Source organism: Schistocerca serialis, chromosome 10 (genome assembly GCF_023864345.2).
Source record: "Schistocerca serialis cubense isolate TAMUIC-IGC-003099 chromosome 10, iqSchSeri2.2, whole genome shotgun sequence".
NCBI lineage: Eukaryota > Metazoa > Arthropoda > Insecta > Orthoptera > Acrididae > Schistocerca > Schistocerca serialis.
Genome location: NC_064647.1, coordinates 243239434 through 243255019, shown reverse-complemented (window position 1 = coordinate 243255019; position 15586 = coordinate 243239434). Strand labels below are relative to the sequence as shown.

The 15586-nt window shown below is 45.5% G+C and overlaps 1 protein-coding gene across 1 annotated transcript in view; it reads left to right on the top strand.

Moving 5' to 3' along the window:
- The window catches only part of LOC126424894 (uncharacterized), a 111451-nt gene that overhangs the window by 44025 nt on the left and 51840 nt on the right, over positions 1-15586 (top strand). Inside the window, exon 4 of the mRNA XM_050087728.1 lies at positions 6172-6558. Within this exon, the coding sequence (XP_049943685.1) occupies positions 6172-6558 (387 nt within the window). The remainder of the gene's footprint in view (positions 1-6171; positions 6559-15586) is intronic.

Below are 15586 nucleotides of genomic sequence, written 5' to 3'. Positions count from 1 at the left end.
CATCTTATATCCTCCTTTCAAGACACTGTCCATTCCATTCAACTGGTCTTCCAAGTCCTTTGCTGTCTCTGACAGAATCACAATTTCATCGGCGAACCTCAAAGTTTTTATTTCTTCTCCATGGATCTTAATACCTACTCCGAATTTTTCTTTTGTTTCCTTTACTGCTTGCTCAATATACAGATTGAATAACGTCGGGGAGAGGCTACAACCCTGTCTCACTCCTTTCCCAACCACTGCTTCCATTTCATGCCCCTCGACTCTTACAACTGCCATCTGCTTTCTGTACAAATTGTAAATAGCCTTTCGCTCCCTGTATTTTACCCCTGCCACCTTTAGAGTTTGAAAGAGAGTATTCCTGTCAACATTGTCAAAAGCTTTTTCTAAGTCTACAAATGCTAGAAACGTAGGTTTGCCTTTCCTTATTCTTTCTTCTAAGATAAGTCGTAAGGTCAGTATTGCCTCACGTGTTCCAGTGTTTCTACGGAATCCAAACTGATCTTCCCCGAGGTCGGCCTCTACTAGTTTTTCCATTCGTCTGTAAAGAATTCGTGTTAGTATTTTGCAGCTGTGGCTTATTAAACTGATTGTTCGGTAATTTTCACATCTGTCAACACCTGCTTTCTTTGGGATTGGAATTATTATATTCTTCTTGAAGTCTGAGGGTATTTCGCCTGATTCATACATCTTGCTCACCAGATGGTAGAGTTTTGTCAGGACTGGCTGTCCCAAGGCCGTCAGTAGTTCCAATGGAATGTTGTCTACTCTCGGGGCCTTGTTTCGACTCATGTCTTTCAGAGCTCTGTCAAACTCTTCACGCAGTATCGTATCTCCCATTTCATCTTCATCTACATCCTCTTCCATTTCCATAATATTGTCCTCAAGTACATCGCCCTTGTATAGACCCTCTATATACTCCTTCCACCTTTCTGCTTTCCCTTCTTTGCTTAGAACTGGGTTTCCATCTGAGCTCTTGATATTCATATGTTATCTCCAAAGGTCTCTTTAATTTTCCTGTAGGCAGTATCTATCTTACCCCTAGTGAGATAAGCCTCTACATCCTTACATTTGTCCTCTAGCCATGCCTGGTTAGCCATTTTGCGCTTCCTGTCTATATCATTTTTGAGACGTTTGTATTCCTTTTTGCCTGCTTCATTTACTGCATTTTTATATTTTCTCCTTTCATCAATTAAATTCAATATTTCTTTTGTTACCCAAGGATTTCTACTAGTCCTCGTCTTTTTACCTACTTGATCCTCTGCTGCCTTCACTACTTCATCCCTCAAAGCTACCCATTCTTCTTCTACTGTATTTCTTTCCCCCATTCCTGTCAATTGTTCCCTTATACTCTCCCTGAAACTCTGTACAACCTCTGGTTCTTTCAGTTTATCCAGGTCCCATCTCCTTATTCCCACCTTTTTGCAGTTTCTTCAGTTTTACAGGTCATAACCAATAGATTGTGGTCAGAGTCCACATCTGCCCCTGGAAATGTCTTACAATTTAAAACCTGGTTCCTAAATCTCTGTCTTACCATTATATAATCTATCTGATACCTTTTGGTATCTCCAGGCTTCTTCCATGTATACAACCTCCTTTCATGGTTCTTAAACCAAGTGTTAGCTATGATTATGTTGTGCTCTGTGCAAAATTCTACCAGGCGGCTTCCTCTTTCATTTCTTAGCCCCAATCCATATTCACCTACTACGTTTCCTTCTCTCCCTTTTCTTACACTCGAATTCTCGTCACCCATGACTATTAAATTTTCGTCTCCCTTCACTACCTGAATAATTTCTTTTATTTCATCATACATTTCTTCAATTTCTTCATCATCTGCAGCGCTAGTTGGCATATAAACTTGTACTACTGTAGTAGGTGTGGGCTTCGTATCTATCTTGGCCACAATAATGCGTTCACTATGCTGTTTGTAGTAGCTTACCCGCATTCCTATTTTCCTATTCATTATTAAACCTACTCCTGCATTACCCCTATTTGATTTTGTGTTTATAACCCTGTAGTCACCTGACCAGAAGTCTTGTTCCTCCTGCCACCGAACTTCACTAATTCCCACTATATCTAACTTTAACCTATCCATTTCCCTTTTTAAATTTTCTAACCTACCTGCCCGATTAAGGTATCTGACATTCCACGCTCCGATCCGTAGAACGCCAGTTTTCTTTCTCCTGATAATGAGATCCTCTTGAGTAGTCCCCGCCCGGAGATCCGAATGGGGGACTATTTTAGCTCCGGAATATTTTACCCAAGAGGACGCCATCATCATTTAATCATACAGTAAAGCTGCATGCCCTCGGGAAAAATTACGGCTGTAGTTTCCCCTTGCTTTCAGCCGTTCGCAGTACCAGCACAGCAAGGCCGTTTTGGTTATTGTTACAAGGCCAGATCAGTCAATCATCCAGACTGTTGCCCTTGCAACTACTGAAAAGGCTGCTGCCCCTCTTCAGGAACCACACGTTTGTCTGGCCTCTCAACAGATACCCCTCCGTTGTGGTTGCACCTACGGTACGGCTATCTGTATCGCTGAGGCACGCAAGCCTCCCCACCAACGGCAAGGTCCATGGTTCATGGGGGGAGGGCGAAATAGCTAAAAATTACAATTCTGAACAACTTGAGTTGGAAAGAACACATAAAAAATATTGTGAGGAAGTCGAACCAAAGACTGAGTCTTATTGTCTGAACACTTAGAAGATGCAACAGATCTACATTTCGCATGTCCGTTCTCTTTTGGAGTATTGCTGCGCGATGTGGGACCCTTACCAGATAGGATTAACAGAGTACATCGAGAAAGTTCAAAGATGAGCGGCATGTTTTGCATTATCGAGAAATACGGCAGAGAACATCACATAAATGATACAGGACTTGGTGTGGACATCATTAAAACAAAGGTGTTTCTCGTTGAAGGGGGATCTTCTCACAAAATTTCTATCACCAACTTCGAATGCGAAAATATTTTGTTGACGCCGATATACGTAACAAGAAACGATCATCATAATGAAATAATGGAATCAGAGCTCGCACAGAAAGATATAGGTGTTCGTTTTCTCTGGACGCTGTTCGGGACTGGAATAATAGAGAATTATTGAGAAGGTGGTTCAATGAACGAAATGTGGATGTAGAACTGTGCCTGCCGCGCGGGATTAGCCGAGCGGTCTAGGGCGCTGCAGTCATGAACTGTGCGGCTGGTCCTGGGGGAGGTTCGAATCCTCCCTCGGGCATGGGTGTGTGTGTTTGTCCTTAGGGTAATTTAGGTTAAGTAGTGTGTAAGCTTAGGGACTGATGACCTTAGCAGTTAAGTCCCATAAGATTTCACACACATTTGAACACTTTTAGAACTGTGCCTACAGCACCCATGAGGGCTCTACTTCCCACACCATCTGCAACTCCACCTACGGCGCCAGTATGGGTTCTACTCCCCATCACCACTAGCAATCATGCCTAAACCACCCTCATGAGCTCTGCTGCTTCACTTACACCATCAGCATGTGCTCCAGTCTGCGTCACCACCTGCAACTCCACCTTCATCTCCAGTAAGACCTCCACTCTCCATCACCACTTTCAACTGTACCTTACATTCCCAGAAATGTCTATAGCCCCCATCACCACCTGGAACCCCATCTACCCCACTGATTTGAGCTATCCATATCCACTGATGTAAATAGATTGTTGCTATCATATTAGAAACATTTTACATGTTTTATGTTACTGTTAAAGTCATAGGCATCTGGGCGACGTTAAAAGTGGGAATGATGTAAAGTAACACACGGACCAGGGGAGAGATGGCAACAAACTGTGACCCCCCTCAAACCCAAACCCGGGACCCATATCTGAGTAAAGCCTCATACAGGGTGTCCAGAAAAGGACTCCCTGATTTCAAAATTAAATATCTCGAAAACAAAGATCGACAGAGGAATGCAGTAAACGGTATGTTTATTGTGAAAGCTAAAAGAAGTTTATACAGCAGTTTGAAATAATAGTTACAATAGCTGCTAACAGATGGCGCTGTAATCGCCATACGTAATGCATAGTATAAACAGAGAATCGAAGCCCAGAGCGATCAGTTCCACTATTGAAACGTGAAAGGAGGTTAGCGTACCGAAGGAAGAGTTAAAAACCATGTACTCCATTGAACAACGCGTTTTTCTGGTGCTAGAGTACCACAGATTAGAAGAGAGTCCCACGGCAACAAGGCGAAGTTTTCAAGCACGATTTAATGTTCCAAAAGGACCCGATGCGAAAACCATTCGTACGCTCCTCGCAAAATTTCAACGAACAGGCAGCGTAACTGATGATCTAGTGGGGCATGTTGGCCGCAAGCAAACCGCAGTTACGCCTGAAAATATCGCCACAGTTTCTGGAATTATTCAGCGAAATCCACTGTCATCCGTCCGTAGAATTGCATCTGAGACTGGTTTGAAGCGTTCCAGCACGCAGAAAATACTGAGAAAGAGCCTACACATGTTTCCATTCAAGATTCAAACGCACGAGGCCATACCCGTACGAGCTGTGCAACAAAGGGTTGCCTTTGCTAATCAGATGCTCACAATGATTGATGGTGAAGGATTTGATGTTGGCTGCATCTGGTTTACAGATGAAGCACACTTCCACCTGAATGGATACGTGAATAAGCAGAACTGGCGATTCTGGGGTTCCGAAAAGCCATATTGGTGCGAAGCGAAACCCCTGTATTCTCCTAAAGTTACTGTGTGGGTTGCAGTATGCAGCAGAGGCATTATTGGCCCTTTTTTCATTCGAGAAACGGTCACTGGTGCACGTTACGTTGCAATTTTGGAACAATTTGCCGCCACACAGCAAGCGTTGGAGGATCGACCAGGTACTGAATGGTTTATGCAAGGTGGAGCCCGACCACATCGGACCGAAAAAGTGTTTCGCTTTCTTGAGGAATACTTCGGGAATCGAGTCATTGCTTTGGAATATCCCAAATTTACTGGTGCAGGCGTGGATTGGCCTCCATATTCGCCGGATTTGACTCCCTGTGACTTTTTTTTGTGGGGCACAGTGAAAGACATGGTCTACCCGAAGCATCCCGCCACGCTGGACGAGCTCGAATCGGCGATCTCTGTGGCATGTGAATCCATTTCGGTTGAGACAGTACGGAATGTGATGGCGAATTTCATTCTTCGTTTGCGCCACCTCTGTAGTGCCAATGGTGAACATTTTGAAAACATTGTAATGTGATTTGATTCTTGAGTTTCTCCCGGCGTATTGGATAGTCAAAATATCCACGGGTGTGCTGCCGGTCTATAGTGTCCAACGGGCACAATATTTCGGCGATCATACATGTCGCCATCATCAGGTGAACTGACGGACTGAGCTCCTGTGAACGTGCCTGTGAACGACCTCATAAACCGTGACTGTGGCTATAATCTTAGTAAGGCTTGGGAACCAGCAATTGGGTTAATCGAGAGTAAATCGAGCAAACGTATAGTTGTGACGACCACGGCGGACAGAGCCATCACACCGACGTCATCTCAGACACCGTCGCAATCTGTTCCACCGCGAGACCGTGGCGCGGGGCGCGGACGGCGGAGGGAGCGCGCCGCGGGCGGAGGGTATTTAAATCGGCCGCCGTCACGACCGAACCCAGTTCCCTCTGAGCAGCCATAGCGTACGGATCTCCGTGCCGGCACGTTCACAGGAGCTCAGTCCGTCAGTTCACCTGATGATGGCGACATGTATGATCGCCGAAATATTGTGCCCGTTGGACACTATAGACCGGCAGCACACCCGTGGATATTTTGATTATTGTAATGTGATTGTTTGTAACGATTGTTTTCATACGATTATTTCACTTATGTGTGCTGATATGAGCTGTACAGCGTGCAGCGCCATCTGTTAGCAGCTTTTGTAACTATTATTTCAAACTGCTGTATAAACTTCTTACAGCTTTCACGATAAACATACCGTTTACTGCATTCCTCTATCGATATTTGTTTTCGAGATATTTAGTTTTGAAATCAGGGAGCCCTTTTCTGGACACCCTGTATGAAGGCAATTGTGTGGAGTCATAGCCGTTCACACAGCTTCAGCACTAGATGCAGTGCTCGCTCTCCCAAATCACACGAGCTGTTTTCACGTTATTGCTGCCAGTTGTACATGTCTCAGCATGCATGCTGACCTAATGCCGGTGCTCCACAGGGGAGATGAGCCGCCAACTGAGGGACTGCCGGCCCTCTGCGGCTGTGACGACCCCCGAGCTCGCCCCGTCACTGTCCAGCGCCTTCCAGGAGGCGCGCCTGGAACCGCCACAGCTGCTGGTCACCGTGGGGGTGGCCTACTCCAGCACCCAGCCTACGTCAGGAGCCACTCCAGAGGGGGCGGCGGACTTCGGCCAGCTGGTGGGGGACGCCAGCCTGGACGGAGCCCTGAGGCCGGAGCGCACGGGCCCCGACCACCTCTTCCTGCTGCCCTACTCCAGCGGCACCACGGGGCTGCCCAAGGGCGTCATGCTGTCCAACCGCAACCTGGTCGCCAACGTCCAGCAGACGGCGTACCCCCGCGTGCAGGTGCTCGACGTCGACGCCAGTGAGTCCACCTTCAGTTTGCATCAAATTTTTCATAGCGGTGTTTACATTCCGCTCATTACAATACACGGTGAGGCTTAATATCGAGCGATTTTATAAAGCGCGCGAATCAAGCTGCGTCGCAGAGATTTGGAGGGGATAGCGTCAGTTATCAGAGACAGCAAAGGACTTGGAAGAGCAGTTGAACGGAATGGACAGTGTCTTGAAAGGAGGATATAACATAAACATCAACAAAAGCAAAACGAGGATAATGGAATGTAGTCGAATTAAGTCGGGTGATGCTGAGGGAATTACATTAGGAAATGAGACACTTAAAGTAGTAAAGGTGTTTTGCTATTTGGGGAGCAAAATAACTGATGATGGTCGAAGTAGAGAGGATATAAAATGTAGACTGGCAATGGCAAGGAAAGCCTTTCTGAAGGAGAGAAATTTGTTAACATCGAGTGTGGATTTAAGTGTCAGGAAGTCGTTGTACGGAGTGTAGCCATGTATGGAAGTGAAACATGGACAATAAATAGTTTAGACAAGAAGAGAATAGAAGCTTTCGAAATGTGGTGCTACAGAAGAATGCTGAACTCGTTCGACCTATACCTGAGTATTGCTCATCAGTGTGGGATCCGTACCAGATCGGGTTGACGGAGGAGATAGAGAAGATCCAAAGAAGAGCGGCGCGTTTCGTCACAGGGTTATTTGGTAACGTGATAGCGTTATGGAGATGTTTAGCAAAGTGGCAGACTCTGCAAGAGAGGCGCTCTGCATCGCGGTGTAGCTTGCTGTCCAGGTTTCGAGAGGGTGCGTTTCTGGATGAGGTATCGAATATATTGCTTCCCTCTACTTATTCCTCCAGAGGAGATCACGAATGTAAAATTAGAGAGATTCGAGCGCGCCCGGAGGCTTTCAGACAGTCGTTCTTCCCGCGAACCATACGCGACTGGAACAGAAAAGGGAGCTAATGACTTTGGCACGTAAAGTGCCCTCCGCCACACACCGTTGGGTGGCTTGCGGAGTATAAATGTAGATGTACATGTGGAACATTAGATGAGTAGATCACATAACTAACGAGGAGGTATTGAACAGATTTGGGGACGAGTTTGTGGCACAACTTTGCAACAAGCAGCGACCAGTTGGTAGGACATGTTCTGAGGCATCAAGGGATCACAAATTTAGCATTGGAGGGCAGCGTGGAGGGTAAAAATCGTAGAGGGAGACCAAGAGACGAATTCACTAAGCAGATTCAGAAGGATGTAGGTTGCAGTAAGTACTGGGAGATGAAGAAGCTTGCACAGGATAGAGTAGCATGGAGAGCTGCATGAAACCAGTCTCACGACCGAAGACCACAACAACAACAGCGTCAGTTACGTTTGGCGCGAAATAGCATTTAATTATAATGGAGCGTTGGACCCCACGGCATAGTACGTATACTGTCAGAGCATTTTATCAGAACGTTAGTTCATACCTGTTAGCACGTCATGCATTCTGCGACCACTTCAACATTAATCGGAATCGGCCGGTGCCATGTGCCTGTGTTATTAAAAAGTGGGTTGAGAACTTTGAGAAGGTGGCGTCAACAAGAAGGAGGAAAACTGGGAGACCAAAAACTGTGGGCACACCTGAAAGCATCAAACGTGTAAGAGTTGCCATTCAGGGAAGCGCTACGCTTGGGATTTCAAAAAGATTGGTAAAAAGAATTTTACACAAAGATTTGCACTTTCACCGCTACAAAATCCAAATGGTTCAGGCCCTTAAGGAAACAGATTATGTGAGCCAAACCCGGTTCTGCTTAGAATTTTGGACATGATTAATCATGATGAGGACATTGTAAACCGTTTCTGGATGAGTAATGAAGCCTACTTCCATCCCTCCAGTTACGTCAACGAGCAGAACTTCCGATTTTGGAGTGGCGTTAATCCTAGAGAATTGCATCAGCAACCATTGCACTCCGGAAAAGTTACTGTGTGGTGCGCCATGTCTTCATTAGGGATCATAGGACCATATTTTTTTGAAGATGGCCTTGGCAATACTGTAACAGTGACTTCGCAGAGCTACACAGACATGTTAGCAAACTTTTCACTCCACAACTTGCACACTGCGAAGTGAACGATGAGACGTTTTTCCAGCAGGTGGACCACCCTTCCACACTGCTCGAGTAATTATGAATATTGTCAACCGTTTGTTTCCAAATCATGTGATCTCTAGAAACGGCGATATTGCATGACCCTCGAGTTCACTGTGCCTCACATCGTGTGACTTTTTCTTGTAGGATTATCCGAAAAGCAATGTTTACCAAGGTAACCCTCCTTGAATATTTGAAGCCCTAAAAGAGCGGATCGGACAGGAAGTTGTTCAAATCCCACTGTCAATCCTGCACAGTGCCACGAGTCACTTCAAGATCCGCCTGGAGGAAAGTGTGCGTCGAAACGGACGCCATCTTACCGGAGTTATCTTCAAAAAATAATCGAAGTTTTACTATTCCAGGAAATGCTTTTCACGTATTTTAAGATTATGAAATAAGAAAATTTAACGAAGTGTTTTTACTTGACAGCCTTTTAAAATCGCTCTTTATTATGCCTCATCCTGTATTTGCAAACGTGTATTCAGTCATGACCGCAAAGTAACTTACTGGCTAACTACACTGGTACGCAAAAAGTAAGGATGAGAGTAACTATCGCGTGATGTGTCGTGCCAAGTAACAGAGCTCCATGTCGACCATGAATATAAAAAAACTGCTGCAGTAAAGAAGATAACTGAAAAAATACACGATGAGACGAACATAAATGACACTTGTATTCAAAGACAATAATTACAGTGACATCATCGTGTTTTACGGTGGTCACCCGGACATTACGGAAGGCAGTGTGATAGGCATGGATGGTACTGTGTGCTCTGAAATACGCTCCCATGTTGACCACAAGGTTGGTAAGGAGTTGTTGTGCTAGGGCGTTCCATTCCTTCAGCAGTGCAGCTAAATGTTCGCTGGTTGTTGGTGTAGTGTCTTGTACCTTAAGGAAGGAAGGGACGGGATGCTGTTATGGGTGGCTGGTGTCCTTTCTCTGCAACACAAATGCTCACGTGGATGAACACGGTTCTTTATTTACGTGAACAGATAGCTACTACTTAACTTTAATAGAGTCCATATGTTGTGGTACAAGCTCATCCTTGCAGACAATACCAATCTTGCTACAGTCGGATGCTTAGTACTGTTGTAGCCTGAGATGTGGACAGTAACTGCACTGCAATTAATGACGGACACCAAACTGGAGAATGTGCTAGTGGCTGACCCTCCGGTCAGCAGCGGCGGCCTAAATACTGTCGGTGGAGAGGGCGTTGGCGGCATGTTGCTTGCAAGTGTATCTTTGGCCTCTCTCCTGATAGGTGCACTTGATCCAGCGCCTACTATAGATCTTTGCCGACCAGCGTCTTGGCGACGGCTTATGCCAGTACAGCTGGTGCATGTGTGCGTGCTGCAATATGTGTCCCCACCACATTCCACACAAGCTCGATGGAATGTAAATCAGGGCCACGGGCAAGGCAGTTCATTCATCGAATACGCTCCCGATCCGAGAGGTCCTCCATCTGTGCTGTCATGCATGGTGGCACAGCTGCGCAGAGTGCCCACACAGTTCGAGGCGCCACGTCACGGACTGCGCGGCCCCTTCTGCTGGAGGGTTGAGTTCTCCCTCGGGCATGTGTGTGTGTGTGTGTGTGTGTGTGTGTATGTGTATGTGTGTGTGTGTGTGTCTATGTGTGTGTGTGTGTGTGTGTTTTGTTCTTAGCATTAAGTTAGTGTAAGTAGTGTGTAAGTCCAGGGACTGATGACCTCAGCAGTTTGGTCCCACAGGAATTCACACACATTTGAACATTTGGCACATTGTCATCCACAAAATGTGTGATGCGATTGCAACCCGGAAAAGACGCAGAGTGTCACAATAATATTGATCAGTGAGTGTACCGTGGTCAAAGATTTGCGATAGTGTCAACAGCATAAGGGACTGGGCAGAGAGACGTGGGGTCGCTTGCTCTTCTCAGCTAACAGCAGATTCAGATTAGGCGAGAGGTACGAGCACATAATGCAGCCAGAAAAATTGTCGAACGTGATCGATTCGGTGGTCCAGGTGTTATGATGTGCAGAGATATAATGTTGAATGTAAGATACTGAACACGGTTCACGGACTGGACAACGTCACTGGACACTGTACTGCGTCCCCAAGTGCGCGTTTTCAGCAGTGCATATGGCCCTGACTTCATTTTCATGCATAAAAATTCGTGACCGCACCGAACAGCGCATGTGGAAGAGCTTCCAGAAGGAGAAGATATTTAGTGAATGGACTGGGCTGCCTATTACCCCGACTTAAACCCTATCGAGCACGTGTGGCATATGCTGGAGAGACGTATTGTAGCAACGACCACAATAATTTGGTCTCGGAACTCTTCCATTTGGTTTGTGTTTGCATCGAAAAACAACAATATCAGAAATGGAGTCCGCCTTGAGGCAAAACACCTTGTTATTCGTTTATTTCTTTATGCACCAACGTCCATCCAGCATTTTTCAACCCCGCTGGTGGAGCAATGGAACGGCCTACCACAAGAAGTCCTTACCAACCCTCGTGGCCAGCATGGGAGCACTTTGCAGAGCACGCGCTACCGTCTGCGGTGGTCACACACACTACTAACAACCATATGGCGCCTTTTCTAATGTCGAGGGGACAATCACGAATCGCGGTGGCTTCGGTGCCATTGTCTTTGAATAAAAGCGTCATTTCTCTTCCTCTCATTGCGTATCTGTTCCAGTTACCGTCTGTACTATACTGTAGCAGTTCTTTCTGTGTACATTCTAACTTTCATCAGGCTGTGTTACACTACTCGTCATTAAAATTGCTAAACCAAGAAGGAATGCAGATGATAAACGGGTATTCATTGGACAAATATATTATACTAGAACTGACACGTCATTATATTTTCACGCAATTTGGGTGCATAGATCCTGAGAAATCAGTGTCCAGAACAACCACATCTGGCTGTAATAACGGTCTTGATACGTCTGGGCATTGAGTCAAACACAGCTTGGATGGCGTGCCCATGCAGCTTCAACACGATACCACAGTTCATCGAGAGTAGTGACTGGTGTATTGTGACGAGCCAGTTGCTCGGCCACCATTGACCAGACGTTTTGGTGAGAGATCTGGAGAATGTGCTGGCCAGGGCAGCAGTCGAACATTTTCTGTATCCAGAAAGACCCGTACAGGACCTGCAACATGCGGTCGTGCATTATACTGCTGAAATGTATAGTTTCGCAGGGATCGAATGAAGGGTAGAACCACGGGTCGTAACACATCTGAAATGTAACGTCCACTGTTCAAAGTGCCGTCATTGCCAACAAGTGGTGACCGAGACGTGTAACCAATGGCACCCCACACCATCACGCCGGGTGACATGCCAGTATGGAGATGACGAATACACGCTTCCAATGTGCGTCCACCACGATGTCGCCAAACACGGATGCGACCATCATGTTGCTGTAAAGAGAACCTGGATTCATCCGAAAAAATGTCGTTTTGCCATTCGTGCACCCAGGTTCGTCGTTGAGAACACCATCGCGGGCGCTCCTGTCTGTGATGCAGCGTCAAGGGTAACCGCAGCCACGGTCTCCGAGCTGATAGTCTATGCTGCTGCAAACGTCGTCGAACTGTTCGTGCAGATGGTTTTTGTCTTGCAAACGTCCCCATCTGTTGAGTCAGGGATCGAGACGTGGCTGCACGATCCGTTACATCCATGCGGATAAGATGCCTGTCATCTCAACTCCTAGTGATACGAGGCCGTTGGGATCCGGCGCGGCGTTCCGTATTACCCTCCTGAACCCACCGATTCCATATTCTTCTAACAGTCATTGGATCTGGACCGACGCGAGCAGCAATGTCGCGATACGATAAACCGCAATCGCGATAGGCTACAATCCGACCTTTATCAAAGTCGGAAACGTGATGGTACGCATTTCTCCTCCTTACACGAGGCATCACAACAACGTTTCACCAGGCAACGTTGGTTAACTGGTGTTTGTGTGTGAGAAATCGGTTGGAAACTTACCTCATGACAGCACGTTGTAGGTGTCGCCACCGGCACCAACCTTGTGTGAATGCTCTGAAAAGCTAATGATTTGCATATCACAGCATCTTCTTGCTGTCGGTTAAATTTCGCGTCTGTAGCACATCTTCGTGGTGTAGCAATTTTAATGCCCAATAGTGTACTTCGCAGTAACAAATCATGCGAAAGTCACTTACATCCTTATAATAAATTAACCTATCAAAGCGAAGAAGTAGATTCTCTTTGTGTGCAATCCTTACTGACATGTTTACATCAATTCTCCATATAGTCAGACGCTTTTTGTGCTGTGGCAACAGCTTCTTTGTGCCTTCTAATATGACTGTTGAGTCTAGAATATTTCTGTTTGCTGGTGACACTAGCTCAGTAGTGAAGGATGTTGAAATAAACATAGGGAATCTATAAAACAGTGCAGTTCTGGAGATGCAATCACGATTTGTAGAAAATAAAGTGATGCTAAATCACAATAAGAGTCAATTTCCGCAGTTTCTAAGATACAGTTCAACTAAAACCGTCATCTTGATTACACAGAATGGGCATACGATTAGTGACTGTGAAGAATTAAAATTCCTACGCGATAATGTAGGTGGTAAGATGTCATGCAAAGCCCATATTCGGGATGCTGTACAAGAACTGAATGGTGCAGTATCTACCGTTAGAAAAGTATTTGCTATAAGTAACAGCACTCCGTCTTTAGGCCACAAGTGGCCCATCGCGACCATCCGACCGCCGTGTCATCCTCAGCTGAGGATGAGGACAGGAGGGGCGCGTGGTCAGCACACCGCTCTCCCGGTCGTTATGATGGGTTTCTTTGACCGGAACCGCTATTATTCGGTCGAGTAGCTCCTCTATTGGCATCACGAGGCTGAGTGCATCCCTAAAAATGGCAACAGCGGATGGCATCCCGAACGGTCACCCATCCAAGTGCCGGCCTCGCCCGACTGCGCTTAACCTCGTTGATCTGACGGGAACCGGCGTTTCCACTGCGGCAAGGCCGTTGCCCTGTAAGTAATAGGTTAGGACGAAAATAAATCTTCTTTGCTTAATTTCACTCGCTTATGACATATGACATTACGCTCTGGCCTAAGTCTTCCCTGTCACAAAGGGAATTTCTGGCTGCGAAACAGGCAGCTCGAACAAAATGTGTTGTACATTCGAGAACCTCTTGTCGAACGGCATTCAGGTATCTGGGAGTTTTGACATTAGCCTCTCAATATATATCTCCTTTAACGTCGTTTGTTGTTAACAATACGAGCTTATTCCTAAGAATTAGGAGCTTTTACTGACTTAACACTAGGCACAAATCCAATCTGCATGTGAATCCCATGTGCTTGACTCTGGCGCAGGAGTGCGTGCTGCATTCTGCTGAATCCGTTTTCAATAAGCTACCATTACTAAAGAAAAGTTTTAGCTGCGTTCCTCGCACTTTTAACGTCTACAGCAGGCGTGGCCAACATTTGCGCTCCGTGAGCACAATCGCACTTCCCCCACCACTGTACTATTCCAAGTGGCTGCGTGAGTGAGACGGCTACACGTGCAGGAAAGTTATGAAGATGTGTTTGGGGCACAGTACAGCTACTTCTAAGAGACGGATGTTGCTGCATACTTCTATATGCAGGCCTTTATCACCGAGTATATGTTCAATTTTTTATTTTTCTGCCAAAGCAGTTACTTGATTAAATAAATACATTATATAGTGCTCATATGGCGAGCAGAACTACGAAAAAACATTACATACAGGCATTAAGCATTACGGCGTGATGTTTATGAACTTACACGATTTTCGATTTTAGAATATGTAATAATTCTTGAACAATGGTTCGTCATACAGTCAAACACACTGAGTTACATAGACTATAATCTGCCAAGCCTGAACGTCAGCGGGAAACTGAAATAACGTTAGCGGCTTGTTTGTGTAGTAGAGAATATTGCTATTGGGTGGTACGTTTTACAAAAGTCTTGTAAATACCTGGATTGGACAAAGAGGTCGTTGAGCTGGGTGCTCCACCTCAACTTGGAAGTACTGACATACACTACTGGCCATTAAAATTGCTACACCACGAAGATGACGTGCTAGAGACGCGAAATTTAACCGACAGGAAGAAGATGCTGTGATATGCAAATGATTAGCTTTTCAGAACATTCACACAAGGTTGGCGCCGGTGCCGACACCTACAACGTGCTGACATGAGGAAAGTTTCCAACCGATTTCTCATACACAAACAGCAGTTGACCGGCGTTGCCTGGTGAAACGTTGTTGTGATGCCTCGTGTAAGGAGGAGGAATGCGTACCATCACGTTTCCGACTTTGATAAAGGTCGGATTGTAGCCTATCGCGATTGCGATTGCTTCCCCGTCCTTCCCTAATCCGATGAAACCAATGACCTCGCTGTCTGGTCTCCTCCCCCAAACAACAAAACCCCAACCCAACTGCAATGAAATTTAACAAATCTTGCAACACGAAGAGAGTTTAAAAAGTAGTCCGATTTGTACTACTTTTTTATCACTGTCTTTGTAAATATGTCTCAAAAGTATGTGTACAATGTTATGCGTATTGGGTATTTACTCTGTTGTCAGCTGTCAAAAAGGTTACATGTGGTAGCATCAACGAATATTTGTTTTGTATAAAAACAGATTAGAGAACCTACATTAAATTTTGTTATAAGAATGGAATAAAGTGTATGAAATTTTTAGAAATGTTAAATATTGCTTTTGGTGAACCTGTTATGAGTAAACCAAGGGCATTCAAGTGATACAAAAATTTCAAAGCAGGCCTTAAAGGACAGCGGTTTTACAAGCATGGATGAGATTAAAAATACACAGTTAAGAGACCTATAAACTGTCCCGAAGAAAGTTCGTAAAGTGTTTCGGGAATTGGAAAAAGCACTGGCATAAGTGTACAGTATGTAATGAGGAATATTTTGAAGAGGATA